General features: G+C 41.2%; 2 protein-coding genes across 8 annotated transcripts; both read right to left on the reverse strand.

The window, feature by feature from the left end:
• Window positions 1-8,338: 8,338 nt before the first annotated feature.
• Window positions 8,339-16,422, reverse strand: LOC148734192 (uncharacterized). The gene is made up of 5 exons (XM_088752171.1): window positions 16,287-16,422; window positions 16,071-16,144; window positions 13,632-13,678; window positions 11,054-12,938; window positions 8,339-10,700 (listed from the first exon to the last, which is right to left on the reverse strand). The coding sequence occupies exons 1-5, from the start codon at window positions 16,378-16,380 to the stop codon at window positions 10,317-10,319; spliced, it is 2,484 nt and encodes an 827-aa protein (XP_088608297.1). The 5' UTR covers window positions 16,381-16,422; the 3' UTR covers window positions 8,339-10,316.
• On the reverse strand, window positions 15,771-25,749 carry LOC148734193 (cleavage and polyadenylation specificity factor subunit 1-like). 7 transcript variants are annotated; one of them, XM_088752203.1, is made up of 9 exons: window positions 24,915-25,749; window positions 24,773-24,830; window positions 23,775-24,097; window positions 23,520-23,636; window positions 22,991-23,081; window positions 19,637-19,665; window positions 18,156-18,213; window positions 17,671-17,744; window positions 15,771-17,209 (listed from the first exon to the last, which is right to left on the reverse strand). In XM_088752203.1, exons 5-9 carry the CDS (start codon window positions 23,022-23,024, stop codon window positions 17,090-17,092), a joined length of 315 nt encoding a protein of 104 aa, XP_088608329.1. In that variant the 5' UTR covers window positions 23,025-23,081; window positions 23,520-23,636; window positions 23,775-24,097; window positions 24,773-24,830; window positions 24,915-25,749; the 3' UTR covers window positions 15,771-17,089. The 7 variants fall into 7 exon arrangements, with proteins under 7 accessions (XP_088608329.1, XP_088608333.1, XP_088608327.1 ...); XM_088752207.1 differs by having other exon boundaries at window positions 15,771-16,456; window positions 22,991-23,174; XM_088752201.1 differs by having other exon boundaries at window positions 22,991-23,174.
• Window positions 25,750-26,196: the final 447 nt, after the last annotated feature.

Raw genomic sequence — 26,196 nt, forward strand, 5'->3', positions numbered from 1 at the left:
CTGTGATAGCCAGTGATAGCTTGTGATATCCAGTGATAGCCAGTGATAGCCTGTGATAGCTAGTGATAGCCAGTGATAGCCAGTGATAGCCAGTGATAGCTAGTGATGGCCAGTGATAGCTTGTGATAGCTAGAGATAGCTAGTGATAGCCAGTGATAGCTAGTGATAGCTAGTGATAGCTCGTGATAACCGGTGATAGCCAGTGATAGCCAGTGATAGCTAGTGATAGCCAGTGATAGCCTGTGATTGTTACACACTCGAATCAACCAGATTAATGAAACACAAGGTTATATTTATTTCCAAAACTTCGAGCACATGCGTTTTCTCCGTTTTTCCCGACACCCTTTTGGGTTCATGAACTCGACAAAACATGTCACGCACTCTACACACTCCCCCGCCGAAAATGAAAGTGTTCTTCTAAATATTACAAAACTATTTATCAGGGTTCTCTGCAGCTACTGTAACTGTTGTTTGATATTGTCTTCTTCAGCACCTTGTGTGCTTTTGATTTTCTTTTTTTTTTAATGTTTGAGTCTTATAAGAGGCTCCTCTCAAGCCCTCGAGTAGTAGACAGGTTGGAAACAGCATGGCCACACCCAGAAATACAGGGGTGTTCCCGGAGGAATAGCTGTGATAGCTGGAGCTTGAATGGCGTTAACGCGTGAACTGCTGAATCCTGGCTCAGCCGACTGGTACTGTGGGTTTCCCAGGGAGTTGTAAGTTAAGATCTGCGGCGGTCTCCTTTGGCGCTGCGGCCGAGTCCACATGTCCTGCTCAGCAATATCCTCTCCCTCTGATCCGTCATTGTCAGCACTTCCTTCATTTGCAAGTTGTATTTCGCTGGATGGCCCATTGGTGCCCTCAGTAGTCGCAGAATCCTCAATTGACTCTGAAGGCAAATCGCGTCCTGGAGACACTGAGTTTGAAGTTCTTACTTCAGTAGGTATTTCCTCTACAAGGTCCACACTACCGAAATCATCATCATCTTTCCCCGAATTCTGTAGGTCATTTCCCGAAACAGACAAAAGTCGTTTCTCTACTGCTGATTTTGGGGGTCGTGTACCAAATCCCAGATTTGGGGCATCTGCTTCCAAAGCGTCACAAGGCAGTAGTAAATTCCGGTGAAGTACTCTTGCGCGGCCACCTCCACTCTCGGGCTTCACTTTGTAGACTGGGCTTTGAGCCCCCATTCGTTTAACCACAACGTGGATAGCGCACTCCCAATGGGATCGTAATTTTCCGGGGCCACCGCGCTCTGTTAAATTTCTAACTAGCACCCGATCGCCTGGCTGAAGAACGCCACCTGAGACTCTCTTGTTGTAATATTGCTTGCCGCGCTCGGCAGTCTTCTTTGCATTCTGTTGAGCTATCCGGTATGCCTCCTTCATATCATGCTGCCAGTTTTGGACGTAAGTGTTATAATCTCCCTCTGCACTCTCTTGATTCAAATTGAAAATCAGGTCGATGGGCAGGCGGGGTGTTCTTCCAAACAACAAGTAATACGGAGCGTATCCTGTCGCCTCATGCTTCGTGCAATTGTACGCGTGGATCATCTTGTTGAGTGATTCATCCCACTTTCGTTTCTTCAAATCTGGGAGTGTTCGCAGCATAGACAATAGCGTGCGGTTCATCCTCTCCACTTGCCCATTCCCTTGAGGGTGGTAGGGGCTGGTGCGAGACTTGGAAACGCCAGACAACTTATGTAGTTGATGGAAGAGATTGTTCTCAAATTCTCCTCCTTGATCACTGTGTATACGGGCTGGGAATCCGAATCGTGGTACAAAGTCATTGTAAATCTTTTCAGCCACCGTTCGTGCTGTCTTGTTTCGGGTTGGGTAGGCCTGTGCAAACCTTGTGAAGTGATCTACTATCAGCAAAATGTATTCAAATCCCCGTTGGCTTTTCTCCAAATGAAGAAAGTCTATAGACACCATCTCAAAAGGGGCAGTTGTCGTAACGCTCTCCATTGGTGCTCTAGGGGAGGTTTGGGGCTTCTTTTGCTGGATGCAGTGACACTTGTTGGCGATGAAATACTCGATTTCCTCTTGCATGTAAGGCCAATAGAACCTAGATCTCGCTAAGTCCACCACTCGATCTGCACCCAGATGACCCATTTCAATGTGAAGCTCTTGGTAAACCAACTGTTTAAACTTTGTGGGTAATACTAGCTGCAATCGACTCTTAGTTTGGCGCCACAGAATCCCGTCCGCTGATATATGGAGTTTATTCCATGCTCTCAAGTAGCAAGATGTTGTACGAGTCTCATTTTTCCGCTCTCCTCCTGGTGGGGGATATCCCCGTTTCTTGTAGGCCAGGATTCGTGAGATGTCGGGGTCTTCCCGTTGAGCCCTTAATATTTCTTCTAAAGTAAGTTGGCGAAAAACCAAATCTGTGACGCCCGGTTCTGCGTGAGCAATGCCAACTCTTGCTGAAACTGCTGCCACCCAGGGTGTGGCGTCTGTTTCCTGATGTATCACTGCTTGACTTGTTGCACAAATTGCGTCCTTTTCCATTTCTGCAATACAGGTTTCCATGTATGCACTGAAATCTAGCGGTAGGCGGGATAGTACATCCGCATCAATGTTAGATTTGCCAGGCCGATACTTGATGTTAAAATTAAAATCTGCCAGTTCTGCCACCCACCGGTGCCCTACTGCAGACAACTTAGCTGACGACAGAATGTAAGTTAGTGGATTGTTGTCGGTGTAAACAGTGAAGAAGGTGGAGTAGTACAAGTAATCACGGAACTTCTCAGTTACTGCCCATTTGAGGGCAAGGAACTCCAGTTTTCCCGCGTGCATGTGGTAATTTTTCTCTGCTGGAGTTAGTGTCCTAGAGGCATAACCTAGAACTCTGAGCTCCCCGTCCTGTTCTTGATACAATACAGCTCCAAGTCCCTCTTGTGAGGCGTCTGTGTGAAGTACAAATGGCTTCGTAAAGTCGGGAAATGCCATCACTGGAGGAGAAGTTAGTCGGTCGACCAGCATGTCAAGCCGCTTCTGATGTTCCTCTGTCCATGTTACCTTATGATTATTAGCCAATAGATCAGGGCCAGCCATTAGATCGTACAGGGGCTTAGCTATGCGTGAGAAATCCTGGATGTATTGCCTGTAGTAACTCAGGAACCCCAGCAGTTTACGCACATCACCCACTGTTGCTGGTTTTTGTTTCGCCAAGTTGTGTACGGCGGCCGTGTCCTCTGGGTCTAGAGAGTAGCCATCGCCAGAAACAACCCGCCCCAAATATCTAACTTGTCGTTGGAAGAGCTTGCACTTTGATGGCTTTAACTTTATCCCATGTTCCTGCAGTCGACGCAGGACTTGTTGGACATCCTGAACGTGTTGCTCAAAGGTTGTACTATACACCAAGACATCATCCAGGTAGGGGATACAGATGTTGTCACGTAAGCCATCTAGACATTCATTCATGCACCTTTGGAATGCCGCCGGTGCATTCATTAGCCCGAACGGTATTCTATTCCATTGATACAATCCCCAGGGGGTCACGAATGCAGTCAGGGGGCGGCTTTCTTCTGTCATAAAGCCTTGGTGGTAGGCCTTCCCTTGGTCCAGAACTGTAAACCATCTGTTGCCGCCTAGGCCATTTAAGATATCCTGTATACGGGGAATCGGCTGTCGTTCTGGATATGTTTTCTTGTTCAATTCTCGATAATCAATACAAAGTCGCAGACTTCCATCCTTTTTGCGAACACAGACCATGGGTGAGGAGTAAGCCGAACGGGACTTGCAGATCCAATTTCGATTAATCAAGTCTTCTAAGTACTCTTTCACTTCCCCATAGAGTGGCTTGGGGATGGAGATATAGTTCTTCTGTACTGGCTCATTGTCCTTTAACTGGATATCCAGCACCAAGTTCTCCACGCAGCCAACATCATCGTCGTTTCTTGCAAAGGCTCCAGCTTCTTGCCGTAGCATTTCGTGGACGATCAATTGTTCATTGTCTTCTAGCTGACTCAAGTCAACTGGTGGCTCCCATCCATCTTGTTCCTGACCAGGATGCGAGGTAGCTTCAGGGTAAGAATCCTCGTCTCCTCGAGAGTACGAGTCGGGAGTGTTTGGAATTGGTAGAACTGACTTTACCAGGTGTATCCGGCCCAATTCTGTTCTGCGCTTTAACAAGATGTTTCTGTCTGTATTGTTTTGGACCACGACGGCCACGTGACTAGAGGTTCCCGGGGTTATTTTAGTAAGTTCCTCGCCCAATTCCAGTCCGTCTGGGAGCTCGCTGTCTTCCTTGGGCTCAAATATTACTGGCATCCCCTCTGGAACTGGTCCGAGGTGAGTTTGACACTTAACTGTCGTTGCCTCTCCTTTTGGCAGCATAACATCTCTCTTTCCGACTTTAACAGCTGCAGTACCGGTATCCTGTGTTCTTGACTGGATCAGATTGATCAGGGTACCTATGCGAGTATGATGAATTGAAGGGAATGACTGCTGAATGATGTTACTTGCCGCTTGGTGGTTTCCACCATATTGAGCGAGGATTTCTTCTATAACATTGAAGCCAATGATTGGGTACTCTTGTTCCTTTTGTCCCACCAGTACTGGAACTGTCAGCTCATGAGCAGTTGTATCGTCCCCAGCCAACTTAAACCCGATCTCAATCCAACCGTCAAATGGAATGTTTGTCCCATTCATCGCTTCCAAATTCAGCTCTTCTCCTGCTCCCAACAACTCTTCAACATTTCTTAACACCTCCTGCGGTAAGTGAGTTTGTTGCCACTTCCTTGACACAACACAAACCTGGGAACCTGTATCCCATAATGCCTCCACTTCCTTTCCCTGCATTAGGCATTTTACCACGCACCTCCGTCCCACGATTTTTGTCAGTCCGAGCTGCTGCCTTGGCGTCAGGTGGCAGGGAAACGTCGTGTTCAAATCATGGCCATCATCTCCGGCTGCTTTCTGTTTCTCAAGTTCCTGTATAGCCATGCAAACTGGTTTATGCACAGCTCTGTATTTTACTTGACATTCTTTTGAATAATATCTATTGGTCTTACAGGCTCCGCCGCGGTTAAGTGGTACATGGTCTGTGCTTTGTTTTCCACACTGCACGTAACGGGACTGGTTTTCTTGCCTGGTCACACCCTGTCCCATGGACGTGACCTCTGGCCGTTTCCCTGGAATTCTGCTGGAGAGCGTCGGCTGAATTGGGCATTACACTCGCGTACATAATGGCCACTCGCCCCACACCTGAAGCAATGGTTGCACGGCCATCCATTCCCACTTTGTTGGCAGGTCCTACACCGTGGGGGTTGTCTCATAGGCTGTTGTGTGAGGGGGGTTTGAACCCGGAGTGGGGCCCGAACTCTCTCTTTGACTGCGGCCACCTCTGCCTTGAGCTCCCTTAGTTCTTTCATGAGACCTTCCTCCACCCCATTATTCTTTGTCTCCTGCTTGTCCCCTCCCTTTTGAACAGTATTTACCTTGGGGGTTAGCTGTGAACCGAATTTCTGTGATCGCTCCAGTTCGTCACTGAAACACACATTTAATTTCTCGAATAGTTCTTCATCGCTTATAAATTTCTTTTCCAAGTAGGGCTTCATTTCGATCTTGATATTCTCATTTTGCAGGCCAAGGGAAAAACTATGGACAAACATGCCATGTACTAAGGTAGGATCATATTTCAGGTCCGAGTCAGTTTCTTGAGATGCAAACAAGATCTTCTGTTTCAAATCGAGAAGGCGGATCAAGAATTCTTGAGGTTTTTCCTTTGGCTGTTGGACAGTTGAGCTCAACTGATGATATAGTTCGGTTGCTGTTCTCTCCTGATAATGAGAACGCATAATTCTCCTCAATTTGGCCAGTGTTAAATCTACCTTACCCTCCAAATAACTTCTTAGGCTTAACGCCGGATTTATCGCTTTTATCACAGCCTCTTTGATTTCATCCTCTGTATAGTCGTTCTTTAACCCATTCTCAATTTGATGTACTAGCGAGGAAAAACTCAAACGATCCTTTTGCGACGCGTCGCCAATCTGGCCCGAAATCTTGAAGTCGCGTTTGAATTTTGAAATTGACACCGCGGGATTTTGCTCTATTTTGACGGTCGCCTTACTATTTTCAGAAGCTTTCGGCGGTTCCGTTTTCTGTTCCGGTACAAATTTTCCCTGCATACTTAGAGATGACGACAACACTTTGAGCTTCTCATTATCTAATTCTTCCGTTTCGAGGTATTTATTTAGAGCTCGGATAAAAACCAACCTTCCCTTGCTCTCAGGCGGTACAGTAATGTTCAGCCCACTACAAACTTCTTTAAGCCTTTCCTCGCTCAAGGAACACAACGCGGCCTGAATTTCGATCTGCAGACTCTCGGTGTCCATCATACTTCCAAGAAATAATCTTTCGTACTCACCAATAGTGCAATCAGCCGTTCACAAAAGAAATGCGACACTTTACGTCAAGATCAGTCCGCCGTCGACAGCAATCGACCACAACCAACTCGCGCTCGACAAATCAATCAAGCGTGCCAATTACTTTGTCCTTCACAACCCAAGGCAGTTCTTCGTCGATGATAAGCCTCTTCGGTCCAATCCTGGCAGGGTCGCCAATGTTACACACTCGAATCAACCAGATTAATGAAACACAAGGTTATATTTATTTCCAAAACTTCGAGCACATGCGTTTTCTCCGTTTTTCCCGACACCCTTTTGGGTTCCGTAGTCACTAAAACATGGAACGACCTACAACCACCTACAACCACCTAAAACCACCTAAAACCATCTACAACAACCTACAACCACCTCAAAAAAATTCAACAACCACCTACAACCACCTCAAAAACATCTACAACCACTCGCAAACAATCTAAAACCATCTAAAACAAGGTATAAATGTCTGAAATAAGGCGAGACGACATGTCACGTACATGAAATACGAGAATCGAACAAAACATCCACTCCCCCCCCCCAAAAATATCTTACTCTCCCTGGTCCCTTGTAACCATTGGCTTAAGTCACGAAATGAAATACGAGATCATGCTAAGTATAATAGAAGAATAATTAAAGAACTTTACAAAATGAACTATCAAGTCACAAAAAATAATAAAATAAAATAAAAAACTCGTAGTCGAAAGACTTACTTGATTTAGCTTTTTCTACCCTGGGTACCAGTGAGACGTTTTGGTTCACGTTTCATTTGTTTACATAATAGCACAAGGTAGGGTTTCTCTCTCTCTCGGAGTGTGCCTCACTGCTGTTTTGTTCTGAGGTGGCGGATTACATTCCTAAGGACAAGTTAATTTTCTTAGCATCTGTTTATCATCCACCAAATATGTTTGTACATTCCCGGTGACTCCTTTAGATTAACCCTAATGTCTTTCACACCCGTTTCCTGTTTCATCACGCAAGGCTAAACTCCCCGGCGTCACGACAAAGGAAACGGAGACTAGTAGGTGTAATCATTGTTAAAAATGTTATTGAAATAAAATCTATAATGCAATTGATTCAGAAGAAAACAGGGTAAGACGAGCCGAAATTAATAAAAATGATTTGAAAAATTTTAAAAGTGAATGATTGTATTTAAAGTAATTTACCTGGATTTTTATATACCTTTATTATGTTTTGGAAGCCAACTCTTCTTGGGAGTGATGGGATATGCCCGCTTCTTGTTTTCGCTTTGCTCGTTGTAAATACGTCCCCACCATACTATCTTGGAGCCTGGCACAGTCTAGAGTAGCTGGTGCTTTACGAGCTAAAACGGAACGAAAAATTTGGATCACATATTCGGGTCTGCCCTCCCCGCCAATGGCCGTCACTGGTAAGAACGTTTTGATTCATTTTGCTGAAAAGAATCATCAAATATCACTATATAATGTTTTCTAATTCGTGCAACTGTAAACGGGTTAATAGTTGTATAAAATCAGGCTCTACAAATGAGACACGTGGATTCTGCGAGAGACTACATCTTGGTTCACCCTAAACAATGGGGAGGGGGGGGGGGGGAGGCTAGGACTAAAAAAAAAAAAAGGCTAGTAGAGAAAAGTGTGGGCCGGGGTTGGAGGCTAAGATTGGAAAGTAGAAGAGACTGGTTAAAACGATGTACCATGGTTTGCTTGTGTTTCCGGAAACTTTGAATCCCAAAACTAAAGTTTAAAACTTTATATACAGTCATAATAGTCATCTTGAATTCTATATGTGTAGTGTAACCGCACTGTCTTTTCGAATTCCCCACTCCTGCGAATAGCGAATATGGAAACTCTGACGAATCCAGAAAAAGATTCGTCTAGTTGAAACGTCTGGAAAGCGATCAGGGAAAGTTGGTCGGCAGGCATTCTTGAAGAAAAGGGTATTTGTAATGCAGAAAAGACGCTAAGTTCATCAATGTAAATCAAATTTTATTTGTTAAAAGATGATGCTGATGTTACATATGCCGGGCCCCGCTTTCCGCCGATTAGCGCGAAGGCAGGGTTATATTTTGACTGGGGTTTCTTTTCCTCTTGTTAAAAAGCATTTTCTCTGATAATTTTCTTTATTTTTTTTTTTCAGAGCATGCAGTCAAATTGTATTAAAAAACGAATTATACTGAAAGTGCTTTTAAGGCTCTCATATACGATTTCAATTTAATTTGCACTAACCCTGGGTTACCTTAACCGTGCTTCGATCAACCTGGCCTTGAAAGTCAGTAGAGTTATATCCATAAACCTTTTAATTGCGATGTCAAAAGTACATTGCAATATCTGCTTTACGCTGCAGTGCTAAGTGTATGAAATCCGCTACCTCGACATACACATCCATCTTAAATAAGGCCTGTTTCAAATGTCGTGCTAATTCCGTTCTAAGCTAGCTCGACTTCAGCACAAATGTTAAAATTCAGTCTTTGCAACCTAGATTCAAGTTCCAATTTCTTTCTTTTTGAACTGTAACCGACATATATTTCTAAATACATGTATGACTAAATGTGTTTTCTTAAACCTTTGTCAACTTTCATTCAAGTTGCTATAATTCTTAGTTGCTATAATTCCTAATTTTTTAATTGTAATACCTATGTAATTTTCGAATCAAGAATGGAAATCTAATGCATTTTCATAAACCCAGTATTTACTAAAAGTGTTTGCAACTTTTTTGACATGTCGCAATTTCTTTGAACTGTAACCAACAAATATTTACAAATTATTCCTCAAGCCGAATGGGCTCTGAGCCAATAGCCCATTCGGCCTTCGGCAACTTTTATGCAAGTCGCAATTTCCTTAATTTTGAACTGTAACAACAAAAAAAATTCCATTCACTTTTCTGGAAGGGAAACTTGATCTACAACTTGATCCTATGCCGACCAATTTAGTAGTCGGCATGTCCGATACGCTTCTCCCTATCATCACTAAGGCCGTGAATTCCTCGCTCTCCTTGGGACACTATTAATGTAATGCGCATTCGATCATATCTTTTTTGCATGTTAGACTGCGCAATATAAGTAATAAACATTATTATTATTATTATGGGCAGAAATTGAGGACAGCATGGCCGCTAAGCATGCGCATTACGGATCCTAATGACCTTTACAAATGTCTGACTCTAATAAGGATTTGTATGGCGAGAGAGAAATTCTTAATAATTACAATTAACTGAAAAGGATTTTCACACCAGCGAACGTCGCTATGTTATTGTGGCAGAATGAGGCTACTTTGTGCGTAGTTTTGAGGTCCTTACTCTCGTTTCCTCGGCAAATTACGCCAGCGCCATGTATCTCGCCATACAAACACTGTATATCAGCTAAAATTACCAATATTAAAGACGAGAAAGGTGCGGCCGAAAACCTGCGAAAGTCGCGGTACAAACTTGGGCCTATTATCTTTCATTTTAAACGATTTCTACGGCAGAATGTTGCATCCAAAAATTTCCTCAAGAAGTTAAAGATACAGATGAAATTACGAGCCAATGGCGCCCGAAATTGCCGAAGACATGAACAGTTTTGTCGCTTCTGCAGCACAAAACAAGATTCCGCCGTTTTTGAACATCAAAGTCGGAAAAGCTTACATGAAATATATCATTATACGTGGGAAAACCGCTGTTTTGCATAGATAGCAGCCTCCGATTGTATTTTTTATCTGGCTATGGTGTGATGTCCGTGACAACCCGTGACAGCAAGCGTGACTAGAACGTATGGGTATGCGCAACTCTTTTTTTAACGAAAGAAAGCTTTTGGTGCTTTTACATTGCCTTTAAAGATGTAAAATATACTTTAAAGCTTGATTCTTTACTTTTAACAACAATTTTGACATTTCTGTGCCAATATTTTGAAAGAAATGTAAAACAGGCATGAGCCCGCAAATTTGACCGCTGGCTGTCGGTGATTTCTGCCCTACTTCTCTATAATGAGCCCTTTGGCTTCCAGTACCGCCTGCCCTCCTTCAGGAAGAAATGGAAGGGTACGGGCAGGCACAGTAATAGCAGAAAAAGAAAAGTTTTGATCGTACTCCTTGAGACATTGTTTGAGGTAATGGAAGTAAACATTACCCGAGTATTTGACTACTTTGCCTGTCTTTTCAGTACGTTCTCTAATTCCTACACTTTTCACTATCACCTTGTCTGTCAAATTAAACGCTGTCCTACATTGTTCGCATCGTTGTACAGTCTTGGGGCAAAGTTTGTGGTCGTCCCTGCTCACCAACTGGTATTGTTTTCCAGTAATTCTTTCCGGGTCCAAGAAACCCAGCGCAGGACCTTGCGACGAGCTTTTTGTAACCTACAAGAAAAAAGGTTTCCGTCAATTACATTATTCCATAAAAGGACCTATTGGTTTTCACGACAAGGGCCTGTTTCATCCTACTCGTGATTCCCATAATGACGGGCCGTCTAGGTATCCATTTCATATTATGCTGCAGTGTTACCAAAAAATTGGCGAGAAACACAACACGACCAATATTACGATGACGAAAATAACAAATCAACAAACGAAAAAAAAGCACAAATATACACACAAATAAACTACCTGAAATAGAATGGCTAGATAATTAAAAAAGGGACCGAAAACCAAAATTAAAACTAATAAACATACAATTGAAATTGTTAAAGTAAGGGAAAAAGAGTTACAATTACCTCCCACTGATTATTATTGGCGCCTTTGTAGAGTCGCAAGGGAGTCACCACTTGAGGCTCTGGATCTGTTCTAGTTAGAAATAGCTCCGGCTCTGGAAGATTGCATCTTCGTACTTTCTTTGAAGGAGCTGCCTTGAGACCAGCAGCACTCGGCTTCTTGTAAGTGTTGTAAGATTTAGGTGTGAATTGCCGAAAACTAGACAAATGCTGCGCCTGTCGCTGGGGACCCCATTTATTCCAGGCGACGGGATCGACCAGGAAGTGTTCATATCCAGGAGCAAGGCGATATTTTCCCAAACCTCTTAGGGCCCTTTCCTCCTCTGCGTAGAATTCCTTGGTCCAACCTTCCAGTGTTTCGGTCACTTTGGCAACTTCTTTTGGCACTTCGCTCTCCCGCAAGCGTTTCTTTTGTAGCTTATGCTTCAATTCAAGCCCGTTGGTATAGAAACGCCCGCCTAGCCGAAGTTCTTGGCGAGCTGAATAAATGAGGCAAGTCTTGAATTTTTCAGAGCGGTGCTTGTCAAACCATTCATAAAAACCTGGGACCAGGCCATCCCAGACGTCCTTCAAGCTCGCTAGCTTTGCTTCATAGTCAGCTGGGTCTTCTGAGTCGGCTAGACCGTTTTCCAGTAGTATCTGTTGTTGACATCCGTAGATGTCAGCCATAATTCTCCTCTGTGTGCTTTCGTTACATCCCATTGTTTTCAGCTTTTGGGCATCTCGTTCTTTCATGTGTTGTGTGCACCACACGTTTTGAGCCTCCTCAAAAATATCTGTCATGCCTTTGGCTATTGCCTTGTCGAGGTCATGACCAACCTTCTTGATTTTAAGTAGTTCTGGCTTGGCAATGGCTAATTCACCTGCAAACCTGCGATAGGTTTCGCGGTCCTTCTTAAAGTGCCAGAAACTAGGGCCCGGAAATTCAGGGTGCTTTCCATTTCGGTGGTTTATCAGGGCCTCGTGACTGAAAGTGGTGTCTGTAAGCCACAAACCATCAACTAGTTCGAAGGTTGTGTCCACTTGCAATATACTGTTCCCAAGTACACAGAATCTGTGTACATCCTCTAGCACATGTTCAGGAATGTTTACACATGAGTATTGTGTTTTCGTAAAGGACACAGTATTTATGCTTGGTACGCTCTTAAGGCTCGATATCAACGATTCCGCTTCGCTGTGCTTCTCAGCAGTATCCCGTGTTTCTTCAGATGCTTTCTTGTGGAACTTTCGGTTTTCTATCATTTTTGGTCCTGAGATAGTTTCACTGACAGTTTGACAAACTTGTTTTGACATTGTAGCGTATATGTTATCAATAGACAGTCCTTGGTCTAGATACTCGTCAATCGTCTCAGAAACTACAGGATCTTTCCGGAAATAGGCTGATACCGTAGGTTTCATGGCGTTACCATGGCGCTGTAAGATAAACTCTTTAGTTCCACCTGCCCACTTATACATGACCAAATACCAAGGCTTTGGTTCTCGTTCATTGACTGCTTTAACTGTGACAAAAGTCCTTGAAAATGACGGGTTGGCTTTGTTCGTTTTGTAATGTCTTGTAAGTTCATAAACCTCCTCCGGCGGAACATAATCCTTTTTGTAGCCTTTCGCTGCTTTTCTATTGGCAAAGAACAACCCATTTTCCAAATGGACTGTACGAGACCCGGAAGTACTGCTGTATTGGTAGTAGCGCTTTGCATTTCCTTTGGAAAGGTATGCTCCGTTATCATCTGCTTCTGCAGAAGCTATGGGTATCACCCTCTGATCGAGAGTAAAAATCTTATCCTCCCTTATAGCAGAGGGCTTGTGTTTCAAATCTAATTCTTCCGGGTTTTCAAGTAGGATGTTTAGGATAGTACAATGGTCCATATCTTCTGTTGTTTTTAAGCTTCTGAAAAAAACAATAAGTTTCTGTTTGAATAACCTAGTTTTGATAAGTGGTAATTTATTACACACCGAGGACCCCATTTTTGAGACTCATGTATAGATGAGGGTTTTATGGATACTAAGTGACTGACGAATGATGATTAAAAAAGATTGAATAAAGAAATGAAACAGTAAATAAAGACATGAATGAATGAATGAATGAACAAAATGAATAGAAAATCTCATGGGATATGATTGGAAAAAGCAATAACCAATGCTATGCGTTCTTTTGCTGAGGGGGTAGCTCGAGCAGAAACGCCATTCGCGTACCCGAACGAAACGCCTGTCGTCTAGGCTACTTACAGGAGATATCTAATGGACAGTCCAAAGAAAACGGGAGTGAGTAGTTCCGTTTCATTATATTTTTAAAACAAACGTTCCTAACACGTTCGTGATTATCCACTTTCACAGTCATAGTCACAGTCCTATTTATATAGATACATATTTATTTTCTGGAAACGACAGTGGAGACGAGGAGCATCCCCGTCGAGGCATTCTGCCTAAAGAACTCAGTCCGGTTCTTATTACCCAGTCTTTAGCCCGCATTTCATATACCTAGTGCCAGTTTTATATCCAGTCCAAAGTTTTATACCAAGTTCGTGCTTTATACTGACCCGGTTTTGGCTTACTGTAACAACAAGGTCAAACAGTTACATACTTGTCTTTATCCATTAACAGAGGCATGTTTTCTGTATCTTCTTCCATCTATGTATAAAATGAAATATAAGGAACTGTAATAATTATATTAGTCGCGGAAACGTTGCTTTCACTCGGTGGGCGTAACTTTGTACAACTAAATAAGAGGCTATGAAAAAGAAAGTCAGTTTTTCCGATTTAATGAATATTTGGTCAAAAATGTCGTTACCAACAGTACCACCCGTCTTAAGTTTACATTTAAGAGGCGAGTTCAAAATCAAACTTTATGGAAAAAGTCTGATGATGTTTTAGGGGATCTAAGTGGGTTATAAACTTCGGAAGCGCCCGTCAAAGACTTAAATAGGCTCCGTTTCCGCCGTCTCCGGGTCTGGTCTTTGATCCTCCTCCTCCCGGGGGGAGGGGGGGGATGAGTGTGGGCTCATTTTCCCGAACAGCGGCTGGTAATTGACGCCTAACTTCGACCCCGCTTCTCCCACTTTGGTTTGCATGGGTTCCCTGTGTAGTAGCCTCATCCATCGATAGCAGCTTCCGGAAAGAAAACAAATTGCCTCCTTCATTTTCGGGTTTTAAATCTCAAAAGAAGTCTCCATGAATCCAGTTATGATGGTTCTCAGAAACAGGCAATAATGGTCAGTCGTTAAACAAATCAGCAAGTGTCAAGTGTTCATCTTTGGCTGCTCGAAGCGTTCTCCTGATTTCAAAACTTAATGGCAGTATGCTTCTTGTAAACGATTATGTGTATATGTAAACATTTGGAGAGTTTGCCAGACACGAGTTCACAAATCTTTGATTGGACATTCTGGGCGCTTTCCATTGAACCCGAAATTCCGGAAATTTTTGTTTACACATCGAAGGTTTGGTCCGAACCGAATATTCGGGATCAGCTCAGGAGGTGGTCCACCTTGATCGGTCTGGTCATTTCGATCCGTGAGACCGAAGTGTCCCTTTCCATTTGGCAAAATTGTTGTCCCAATACCCCTCTCTTTTATCCTGCTTACAAAACCAACAACCAACCAAACGCGCAGTGGCCTAGGTCGGGTCTATTCAACCGGAATGTATCGGGCACGTGGAACTTCCGAAATTTCAAACCGGAATTTTTGTTGAATGGAAGGCGTCCTCTTTCTCTCTCTTCGGGGGAATAACACTCAGTCCCAAACAAGCAAGACGAGTGAATTAACGGCTAGATTATCACTAGCAGAGCGATGGATGATTACAGAATTCGCCGACAATCATATTAGATGTGGTCACACTACGGACTTTTACCAAGGTAAAACCGATTTACCTAGGGCAAATTCATCAAAAATCTTACGAGTTAAATTAATCTCGGGGTTTGTTTTACCTAAGTAAAAAATTCTGGGAAAGTCGCACTACCGCTATCGGCTTCCAAGGTTTTCACGCACAGTTGAATTTTTTGGAGCATAAATTCAAGAGAGCAAGATGCGCAAGGATCTAGCCGATCAAAGAGACGTTTTTTTCTTTTATCTCGCTGTTACTTCTTACGTTAATTCAATGTCTCAAGGTGAAACAGGCGAAGACGTAGACAACCCGTACCCCCCAATTTTTTTCATCGCGTGAGCTATGTCCGGTTCTGTCATCAGGACCTTCGCCGATGAGTGTCTATTGGCTAGCAACCTAGGTATTTCTTTTTCCCAAGCTATCGCTTTGGGGTAGCTGTCAAGGGAAAGTCTATTGTTCTCGAAACATATCCAAGCCCCAGACGATAAAATTTCCCTGAGGTAAGTTACCAAGGGAAAAATCAGTCGCACTTAAAAAATCAATTTCCCCAGGTAAAAAGTCTGAAGTGTGACCACAGCTATTGTGTGCTAACTTATTCCTTGCTCACCGATGTCCTTCCGGGAATAATACAGTTTTAAAAAAGGCTAGAACGCGCGAACGTGAATTGATCAAATCCGTTCATTTGTCAGACTTACTCTCATGCAAATGAAAGGAATTGTATGTAGAAAGTAAAAGAGAAATCGCGAAAAAATAAAACTTCTAATTAATTTTTGTCTTATGGTTTAGAATAAATTATGCTTTCAGATCAAAGCTGCGTAAATCGAACTGAACCAGTGCATAAAACTACGCGTTTCCTGTTTTTTACTCTCACCTATTGTAAGTGTATGGAATATGTGAGAAAATCTTAATTTTGAATGGGTATATTTCAAAAAGCTACGCAACGATCAAGAATACTAACGACAATATACAGAGCGGGGGCAGCTGTAGTGTCAACTATTACTTGTCGAGATATAGTGCGTCTTACCGTTAAAACCTTGAATGATTTTAATGTACCAAAGAGGCGGCGGGGATTAGTAGTTTTGACACTCCTGCTAGATGGCAGCCCGTAACGCACAGCGCTCGATCTCGACGATATTACGCGAAAATTGGGGACTGTGAACAGTCTATGTATTAATAGTCTCCGTGAACAGCTTTTGTTACTCACCTTTCGTACTTTATTTGGAATTTTCTTTTCTTCATTCTCTTCGTTTTCATCCGAATCACTGAGTACCACTATGGCTAAAAAACAGTCACATTAGGTGTTATATAACGTCGTGGCTTTCAATCGGGCTGGCGGAGATAACAACTAGACGGATTTTAAGAGAAAAGGCGGAATTCAAGCAGTTTAGAGAAAGTATGAATAAGAAGGAACTGTACGTACCTTCCGGATTTTCCTTTCGTAAGAACGCCATCGTGCCTGCATTCATACCGCTCGCAGTTGTACGAATGGTGACAATTATGCAATGGTGACTCATGACCACGTTTTGCTCCCGCTAAGATTCTAAATGAAATTTTCCAGACATATTCCAGGTTTCCCACCATATGTAATCACTGGTAATGTGACATTTTAAACATGATTTTAAAACAATTTAAAATCACAAACCATCAGTTGTTGCTTAAATTATAATCAAATTGTCGATAAGTTTCACAAGAGAGAGAGGAAACAAAATCAAACTCATATCCCAGCCCTCCCAACATATGAGGACAGTGCGGTGGAAGGTTTGTGTTAAGCTTAATGGTTGATGACGCAAGGGACCAGGGAGAGTAAGAGTAAGAGTAAGATTTTTTTTGGGGGGAGGGGGAGTGGATGTTTTGTTCGATTCTCGTATTTCATGTACGTGACATGTTGTCGTCTCGCCTTATTTCAGACAGTTATACCTTGTTTTAGATGGTTTTAGATTGTTTGCGAGTGGTTGTAGATGTTTTTGAGGTGGTTGTAGGTGCTTGTTGAATTTTTTGAGGTGGTTGTAGGTGGTTGTAGATGGTTGTAGATGGTTTTAGGTGGTTTTAGGTGGTTGTAGGTCGTTCCATGTTTTAGTGACTACGCTCTCTTGCACAATTTACATGCACTACTGATGCAATATTCTTCCCCTTTCAATGCATTTTTGAAACTTAATTTTTATCATTTCATTTGCCTGTTTCATCTCTTCAATGTTGTGAGGAGGTTAGCAAACAAAATATAACTCATTGTACAAAAGCTTCTTTACACACAAAACTCTGATCACAAAGGCTCACTGAAAGAAATGCAGACTCTCCCATATCGACACTAGTACAAGGTCCTATGTTGAGCAAACTGTCACATACCTTTTAACAAGACAACAGTATCATAATTATGAATAAAGGCTAATAGTTTCGAAAGAAACTGTTTGGGGCTGTGTCAGTGGGAGTAACGAAATAATATGGATATATCAACAAAGTTGAAATGGTAAATTAGCCACCGTAATGACTAGAAAAGCTGATGTTTCGAGCGTTAGCCCTTTGTCTTTCGCTCCGACGAAGGGCTAACGCTCGAAACGTCAGCTTTTGTAGTCATTACGGTGGCTAATTTACCATTTCAACTTTGTTGATATATCCATAGTATCATAATTATGGTGTGTGTATTATATTTCCCCCTTTAATTTACCTTACTTCAATGTACACAGTAATATTAGTACAATCACTCAGTAGATTCAAACTACATTTACATAGGCTGGCAGTACTTCTCTCAGTGAAAATAATTTACTTTCACAGAGTTGACACATATATGTCAAATACAACAAACTCACTTCAAATGTGTATGATGTTAACTTCACCCCAGATTGTTCTTCTTTACCATACACTTCCAACTCATCCAGATCATCTGACAAAGACATCAATGAAAAACTTATTGTTTGTTGTAAAAAAAGGTTGTGGTTATTCATTGGGTTGAATATATGAACAACTTTGCCACAGCTTTCAAAAACAAGGCATACTTCTTGTTAAAGACCATGCTACTGTAACACCTACTGCAGCCCAAAAATGCCATTGACCTGGCTCCTTAAGATAGCCTAGTTTACAGGATTCCTTGTGGGTGTGATTAAGTGAACAGCGGCAAGAGTGAAAGACCATACCCAGAGCAAAATCAAATAACTTGACAGATATAGCTAAGACAGATCCCATTTTTCCAATTAAAAAAAAACTGCTACTTTATCCATGGGTAAATGCACTACTTTTGCTAACATTAATATTATTGTCAATAATGGAAAAATATCTATCCAATACTGTAACAGACCTAAAGCATACGTATAATCTGTGTCTAGCCTTCTTCTTTTGGGTTGCGGGGGTTCCATCTAAAAAAAAAGTAACATTCTATTTCCCTCTCTCAGTATTTCTTGATTAATTCATTTCAGGTTGTGCCTACATTGTTAATTGTATAATTTGACTCAGCAGAGAAGGACCCATTGGCATTTGTTTTCACAGGATCTAACCAAATCGCCTCCCGGTGAGCTCAATGGATAGAGCGCTGGAATGTTGTGCAGGAGGTCGAGGGTTTGAGCCCCCAGTCAGACCAACACTCAAGGCCTTAAAATAATTGAAAAGAATTTGCTACCTTTCTATAACATCAAGAAATGGTTAGATATTCTAGTCTTCTCGGATAGGGACGAATAAATAGAGGTCCCGTCTCCTGCACGGAAGGGGTAGGAGACGTTAATTTCCCACACATGAGATTACTGTGTGATGGATGTCCTCTCCTGGGGTGGGATGGGTGGGCGAGATGGGTGGGGGGATGGGTGGGTGGGATGGATGGGGGGATGGGTGGGTGTTTTAGAGGGCCACTAGGGAGAATACTTTCAAAAGTAATTGGTGTCACCCTCTTAAAATAAAGGTTATTATTATTATTATTATTATTATTATTATTATTATTATAAATGTACATGCATGCTATGTTGCAGCCATTTTTCCAATTCTCAAGATATTTGTCAAGAAATTTATCCCCAAATAAATGCATATAAAGATTAGTGTGTACCTAGCACAACAGGTAGTCTCAATGAGTACATATTATACAATGTGTAAGTTAAGTAGAGGTTTACCATTAATTGGATGATAGTTACATTGATAAACCCTTAACACATAACTATAATCATTGGCCGTTTTCACACTAGAGGACGGACAAATCGTCTGAACGGACAAATCATCTGATGTGAAAACAGGACGAACAAATTTTTTGACGAACAAATCGTCTGATATTTGGCCATCTGGAAAGACGACTTTTTGAAGATGATTTGTCCGTCGAGACGAACAAGTCGACAACAGTAGGACTTAAATTCATATCAGACGATGAAATGTTCGATTTTCTCACCGCGAGGAAATGGGACTAGCAATAGAGCGAGGTTTTATGGGAAGTTTCAAAATGGCAGCAGCCATTTTGCTTTACAACACGACCTAGTGCCGTTCTCTTTGCACTCATAAGATGGACAACTTTTCGGCATATGGCCTTCTCAAATTCAAATTCAACAAATGCCAGACGATTTGTCCATCCAGACGATTTGTCCGTCCTCTAGTGTGAAAACGGCCATTGTACACATATATATTAGTAGCATGTAGATAGATTCTATGTCAGTAAATAATGTATTGGTAAAGTGGATATATTGTGTTAGTTGAAAATAGCTACATTTAAAAACTCTTAAAATTTAAAAAATGTTAATCAACTGTTAATTACTATAAGAATAAGGCTTTTAAAACAGGTTTGAATTTAGAGCTTTAGAAACTTACTCCTGGTGAGAACAAATCTGGCTCTGTACCTGACAAAGAACAAAGAAAGGACCATGCAATGTTAAGGTGTAAACAAAAAAAGTAGAATTTCTAGCTTCTTGTCTGGACGAGTGTTGGAAGGCTTCAAGGCACCCATCTGAGGACAACTTGCTTTGAATTTCTACTGTTCTCAAACTGGCATTGCATGACGAATGTTACAAATAGTAGATTACTGAAGAATTTTTTGAAGTGTATCTAACACAAAGTCCATACATAAAATCATTATCTTAACAGGTACGGGTTAAACCATCATGTGAAATCTGTTTGGATTGCCCTTGAAATTTCTTTATTGCTTGAAGTGGAATAGGGCATGAACCAAAACTACTGTCTTCAACACCTTAAATGGAGTAACACTGGAATTTAAATGCCTGATCAAAACAAAATTACATGCACCAACAGTTACTCTTCAGGTGAAGTTAAAAAGAAGAACTGTTTTGTGGCCACACTACATCTGTTATAATCATATCATAATTCTCATAATCTTTGTATAAATATCATTATTAAAAACTGGATCATTGGATAATGCAATTTAAGACTTTTTATTGGCTCAGCCATTATGGTATATGAGCCAATATACCATAATCTAATTTCTGTACATTGTTAAATCCGGTTTCTTTTCACAAAATAAAGTCGAGAAGATTTGTCTAATATCTTGGGGGCGTTTTTTTAATAAAACAATTATTCCACTCTCGCTTGTTGGATATGAGATGATTATAACCAACTCGGCGCTACGCGCCTCGTTGGCTATTTATCATCTCATATCCAACGCGCGCTCGTGGAATTATTGTTAATTATTACATGACTCAGGCAGTCAGAAGGCCAATAACTAAAATCAACCAATCAAAATGCTCTATTGCCAGTCAATATTCTCTCAGTATTGGACCAGGCACTTCCCCGAATGGTCCCGAATGATACCGCACATGTGTCCCTCTGAACTTCAGTTGTATAATAAATCTCTTATTAACCAAGCTTGCTCGGGACCGTACTGGAAGAATATTGGCCCTTGGTCTTTTTTGTACGGACCTCGCTGCGCTTGGTCTGTACTGTCAAGACCTCAGGCCGATATTCTCCCAGTATGACCCTCGTGCTTGGTTAATAAGATATATTTAATGTCCCACAAATAAATCACTAACAGATTAAGAGTTCCAACTTACAACTCAAACCACCCACAATGTAATTTTCTATGATCTCATTTCCTTCCCGTTTCTCTTCTAAGATGTCCAGATGACTGTCTTGTGTCTCCCCACAATAAGAGTGATTTAGAAATTAAAAAGATCGCCTTTCATCAGTTACATTAGCCATAGCACATCCTCAAAGAAACCATCAACTTTATTTTTCCCCTTGTATCTAATTTTTGCTAAGGTTTGGAGAAATAAATAAATGAAAAAAAATTAACAAAAAATTAACAAAAGCAAGCATTGCAAGTTGCAGAGTCAAAGAAAACCTAATGTATTGGTTAGGCATTAAGCAGCTGAGTATACACTTGATTACCAAACTATTGACACTGTTAAGGACATTAGCCACAAGGCTCATTTTTTGATTGATTATTGATTAGTTCATTAATTTCAGAATGATCTCAGATAGTCACATAGTTACAATGCTTATCTGTTTTTCTGTATTTCTATTGGTTTTGTAATCGGACCTTTCAGCGTCTCCACGCGCATATAAAAGGTAAGTTTAGCGACCCTTCAATCAGTTCTTCGTAAGTTTTGAATAGCCTTGGTAAACTTTCGCCCGTTCATTTTATCAACCTCTGGCACAAGCGGGATTGATATGTGAGTACCTTTATTTGTAACTTTGTTTTTTCTTTTCCAGTCTTTTCAGTGTTGGGCGACAATATATCAACAAATATTGCAATGATCTGTATAGATTTAAGATTTAAAGGCCAAATTCGCGCCAATTTTCTACTCAGTGAACGCCCATCATTTAGATAGAACAATAGGCTGTTAATCAGTCATCAAAACTCTTTTAATTTATTTCCCAACTTTTGTTCCATTTTACTTGTATTGTCAATCTTGTTATAGACTTTAGAGCTCAGTATTTCACACACGATTCTTTGATCATGTATTCCGCAGCTTTTCGTTAGATTGATAGACCTTCGTTGTATTGTTGTTTCAGTTTACAATCGATCGTTCGAAAGATTGATTGACTGTGAGAATAATTCTTATTTTCGTCATTGATTGTGGTTCCTGATCGATTGCCTTTCAAGAATAAAGATTCATGCAAACAGTCAACTTTGGTTTCTCATTTCGATCAGTAAAATAGTCCCAAACACCTCATTAACCGAGTTTTGGAGTGACACGACCTTAAACTTGAGAATTTAGATTTTGGTCGCCGTAAACGCTACAATACAAAATAGAAATGTTTTTACCCTCTGTGTCAAGATATCATCATATTCATTGGTTGCTGGCTGTTTTTATGTACAATCAAAATGAATTTTTTAACATGGTTGAATCCTAGCTTTTTTTTGGCAAATTGGCCTGGCCATAGTGTCAAACATCCAACATATGATTAGAACTGAAATTTTTATGTAAAAATTTTTTTTTGGTAATGAAGTAATCAAGACAGTAGGTTTGAGGCTTGTTGATTTTTTTAATATAGTTTATATCTGACCCCTTGCAGCCCAGAGGCTGAATTACGGGTGCAGTGTAAGGCTAAGAACAGACGTCAGCATATTAGGCGTCTCTGGCAGCTGCTTCAGTCTATCGATCTCACCTTCCCACCCATCCCACCCCAGGGGAGGACATCCATCACACAGTAATCTCGAGTGTGGGAAATTAACGTCTCCTACCCTAACCCTGCAGGAGACCGGACCTCCATTTATTCGTCCCTATCCAAGAAGACTAGAATATCTAACCATTTCTTGATGTTATAGAAAGGTAGCAAATTCTTCTCAATCATTTTAAGACCTTGAGTGTTGGTCCGGTCTGGGCTTGAACCCTTGACCTCCCGCACAACAGTCCAGCGCACTTTCCATTGAGCTAACTGGGAGGCAATTAAACTTTATATAAAATAAGAAATATTCAACTCAGCCAATAATTACGCCAAAACAAACAAACAAATAAACAAACAAAAGGGGCAAAGCGTTGTGCCCTTATACATGCTTATTCAAATTTATATATGCAAAAGTTTGAAAAGGGAAGTTTAGAGGTTAACCTTTGAGATATGCAGGAAAAAAATTCAACCTCTCCATTTAGGCTTGGCTAAATCTATATATTAGTACCATGGTGTAATATTCTAAAGTATGATTAAGGGGACCTGAAATGAAAAGAGTAAAAATTTTAAGGCCTGCCAAGGTAACTAGTTCTCGCTTACCTCTATTGATATCTTCAGCTTCACGATCCTCCATGTTCAACTTGACCACTCTCTTAGTTTGTTCTGACAAGCTTGTGACAACTGCATATGTCTAACACAGCAACAATGACCCAATCAAGATACAATTAAGTGTGCCTTTCTTGCCAAGCCTCCCTAACCCACCACAAATTGAGGAGTGCCAGTTCTGAGGAATCATTGAAAATGGAAATTAAGAACCTTTAGTTACATAAACTGACATCCAATTTGATATTTTGGATGTAGTGATCATCCTGTATTTTGCTTATGAAAGAGGCTTTGGCAGTAATCAGTCCAATCATTGTTTCACTTTCGAACTTTGAATGTTGGGTAGTGTATGACATTAAAAGTCTTCAGATGTCAAGCTCACAAGAATTGTCTATCAGTTGTGATTGGCTGCTTCAGTGAAAATGTGAGAAGTTTCCCGCTACTCTAAGAATTCAAGAAAAAAGTAAATTACACCTAATCAACAAACTGACATTGGTGGTAATCTTTAAAAAGTTACTTGCAGTACCTTGCTTTCTCTGTTGTAAGTCACAAAATGAGGAGTGCATCTCAGATGGACCTTCGTTACAGGCCATAGGGTATCTTAACTTAAATGGGTTGGGGGAACTGAGATTCTTAACTCCACCTGGACAAGGGCACAATAAAACACAAATTCAACAAGGGTGAAATTGAAAATAAAAGTTCTGTAAGTGCCAAAAACAAAAAGTATAAGTAAGCTTATAGGTGTTGCAAAAGTGACTGAAAATCCTACATAGAGCCACACCTCTTACCATTCCATAAGGGAAAGTTATTAGTTCAAAGCCCCCTTTTTGCACTTGTTTGACCAACAGTGAGTTCTCATCAAGAAAGGTAAAGTCTTCCACTGTTCATCTATAAAGGCTTTGAAGAACTTATCACCAGTAACAGGACCCTGTTTTCCATAGCACTTTACCACATCAGTTCTGAAAAGTGACTCCTTGTTTTATAGCTTCCTTAGGGGATCTTGTTGGCTCTCAGAGCCAGGGAGACATCACTGTTCATCAACTTGACCAAAGTATTAGTAGAAACTTCTTGTCCAGTTTAAATCTATTACCAACATTACATTTTCTGAAGAAATAACATGTAAAGCCATATCCTCGCAAACTGTCTCTCAAGACTGTACACATGTTAACAGATTGGCGTGGTCTTCCTAACAGAAGTCGCTTAAGCTCACCACGCAACATGCCTCCTTTCCCACCAAACAAGAGGAGGAGGGTTCAAAACGTGTTGCGTGACAAGCCTAAATGACAATGTCCATTATATTTTGGACTGTCCGACTGCTCATCTGTATGTGGCATTACCCAAGTGTCTTGTCCTGATATCTAGCAAATTCAACCCTATTTCAGCTTCTTCTCGTTCACACACTTCCCTCCCCTCCCAGAATTGTTAGGGTTCTCTGACAATTTATAAGGTTATCAAGTTTAAAGAAGTTGGACAGTTGACACTGTGGAAAGGAGCAAAGAAAGTGACAGGCTAGCATCATCAATGTTCATAGGATGCACTTGAAGTGCACCTCTATTTGTAACAAACAGCCAGTAGGGGTAGGAGCCACACAAAAACACCAGGAAACATAACCTCCATTAAAGATTTTCAAATGGTGTTTTCTACCCTGGTTAACGTTACTTATAGAACTTATTTCATGAAAACAACATGTTACTGAGCATAAAGGCATTTTCAGGGATGGAATCTATTCAACTTTGGTGATCACTAATCAAATATGAGCTTGATGAAGAAATTACTTACTCAAAATAAGACGCAACATCACTGAATACACGAAGATTGGACACCTTAGGTTTTGTTCCTGTAATAAAGACCATGAAGATAAAATTTAATCCACAAAGTGCCCAAAATGCTCTATAATTGTGGTTTATTATTAAAGATTTACCTTGACTACCACCTGCGGAACCTAACTGTATAAAGCAAGCATCATGTATTGAGCGGTCATCGCACCATTCCCCGTGGGTGACTACTTAATACAGGTTTACTGTGTTACATACGCCTAAAGTATTTTTCATATATCTAGGTAAAGCGTCCATGTAAGGCCCATAACAGGTCCCAATAACTAATACCTATTAATACTATGTATTATAGACTTCATGTATACAACATGATATGTCCTAGATAACTCTTCTACCCGCTGTTAATGTACTAACATTGACTACCACAAGCTATCACAGGCTATCACAGGCTATCACAGGCTATCACTGGCTATCATTGGATATCACGAGCTATCACTGGCTATCACTGGCTATCACTGGTTATCACGAGCTATCACTGGCTATCACTAGCTATCACTGGCTATCACTAGCTATCACTAGCTATCACTAGCTATCACAAGCAATCACTGGCCATCACTAGCTATCACTGGCTATCACTGGCTATCACTAGCTATCACTGGCTATCACAGGCTATCACTGGCTATCACTGGCTATCACTAGCAATCACTACCTATCACAGGCTATAACAGGCTATCGCCGGCTATCACCGGCTATCACTGGCCATCACTAGCTATCACTGGCTATCACAGACTATCACTGGCTATCACTAGCTATCACTGGCTATCACTGGCTATCACTAGCAATCACTGGCTATCACTGGCTATCACTAGCTATCACTGGCTATCACAGGCTATCACTGGCTATCACTGGATATCATAAGCTATCACTGGCTATCATGTAGAGTGCGTGACATGTTTTGTCGAGTTCATGAACCCAAAACGTAGTCACTAAAACATGGAACGACCTACAACCACCTAAAACCACCTAAAACCATCTACAACCATCTACAACCACCTACAACCACCTCAAAAAATTCAACAAGCACCTACAACCACCTCAAAAACATCTACAACCACTCGCAAACAATCTAAAACCATCTAAAACAAGGTATAACTGTCTGAAATAAGGCGAGACGACAACATGTCACGTACATGAAATACGAGAATCGAACAAAACATCCACTCCCCCTCCCCCAAAAAAAAATCTTACTCTTACTCTTACTCTCCCTGGTCCCTTGCGTCATCAACCATTAAGCTTAACACAAACCTTCCACCGCACTGTCCTCATATGTTGGGAGGGCTGGGATATGAGTTTGATTTTGTTTCCTCTCTCTCTTGTGAAACTTATCGACAATTTGATTATAATTTAAGCAACAACTGATGGTTTGTG

This window comes from Stylophora pistillata, chromosome 3 (assembly GCF_964205215.1).
Source record: "Stylophora pistillata chromosome 3, jaStyPist1.2, whole genome shotgun sequence".
In the NCBI taxonomy this organism is placed as follows: Eukaryota; Metazoa; Cnidaria; class Anthozoa; order Scleractinia; family Pocilloporidae; genus Stylophora; species Stylophora pistillata.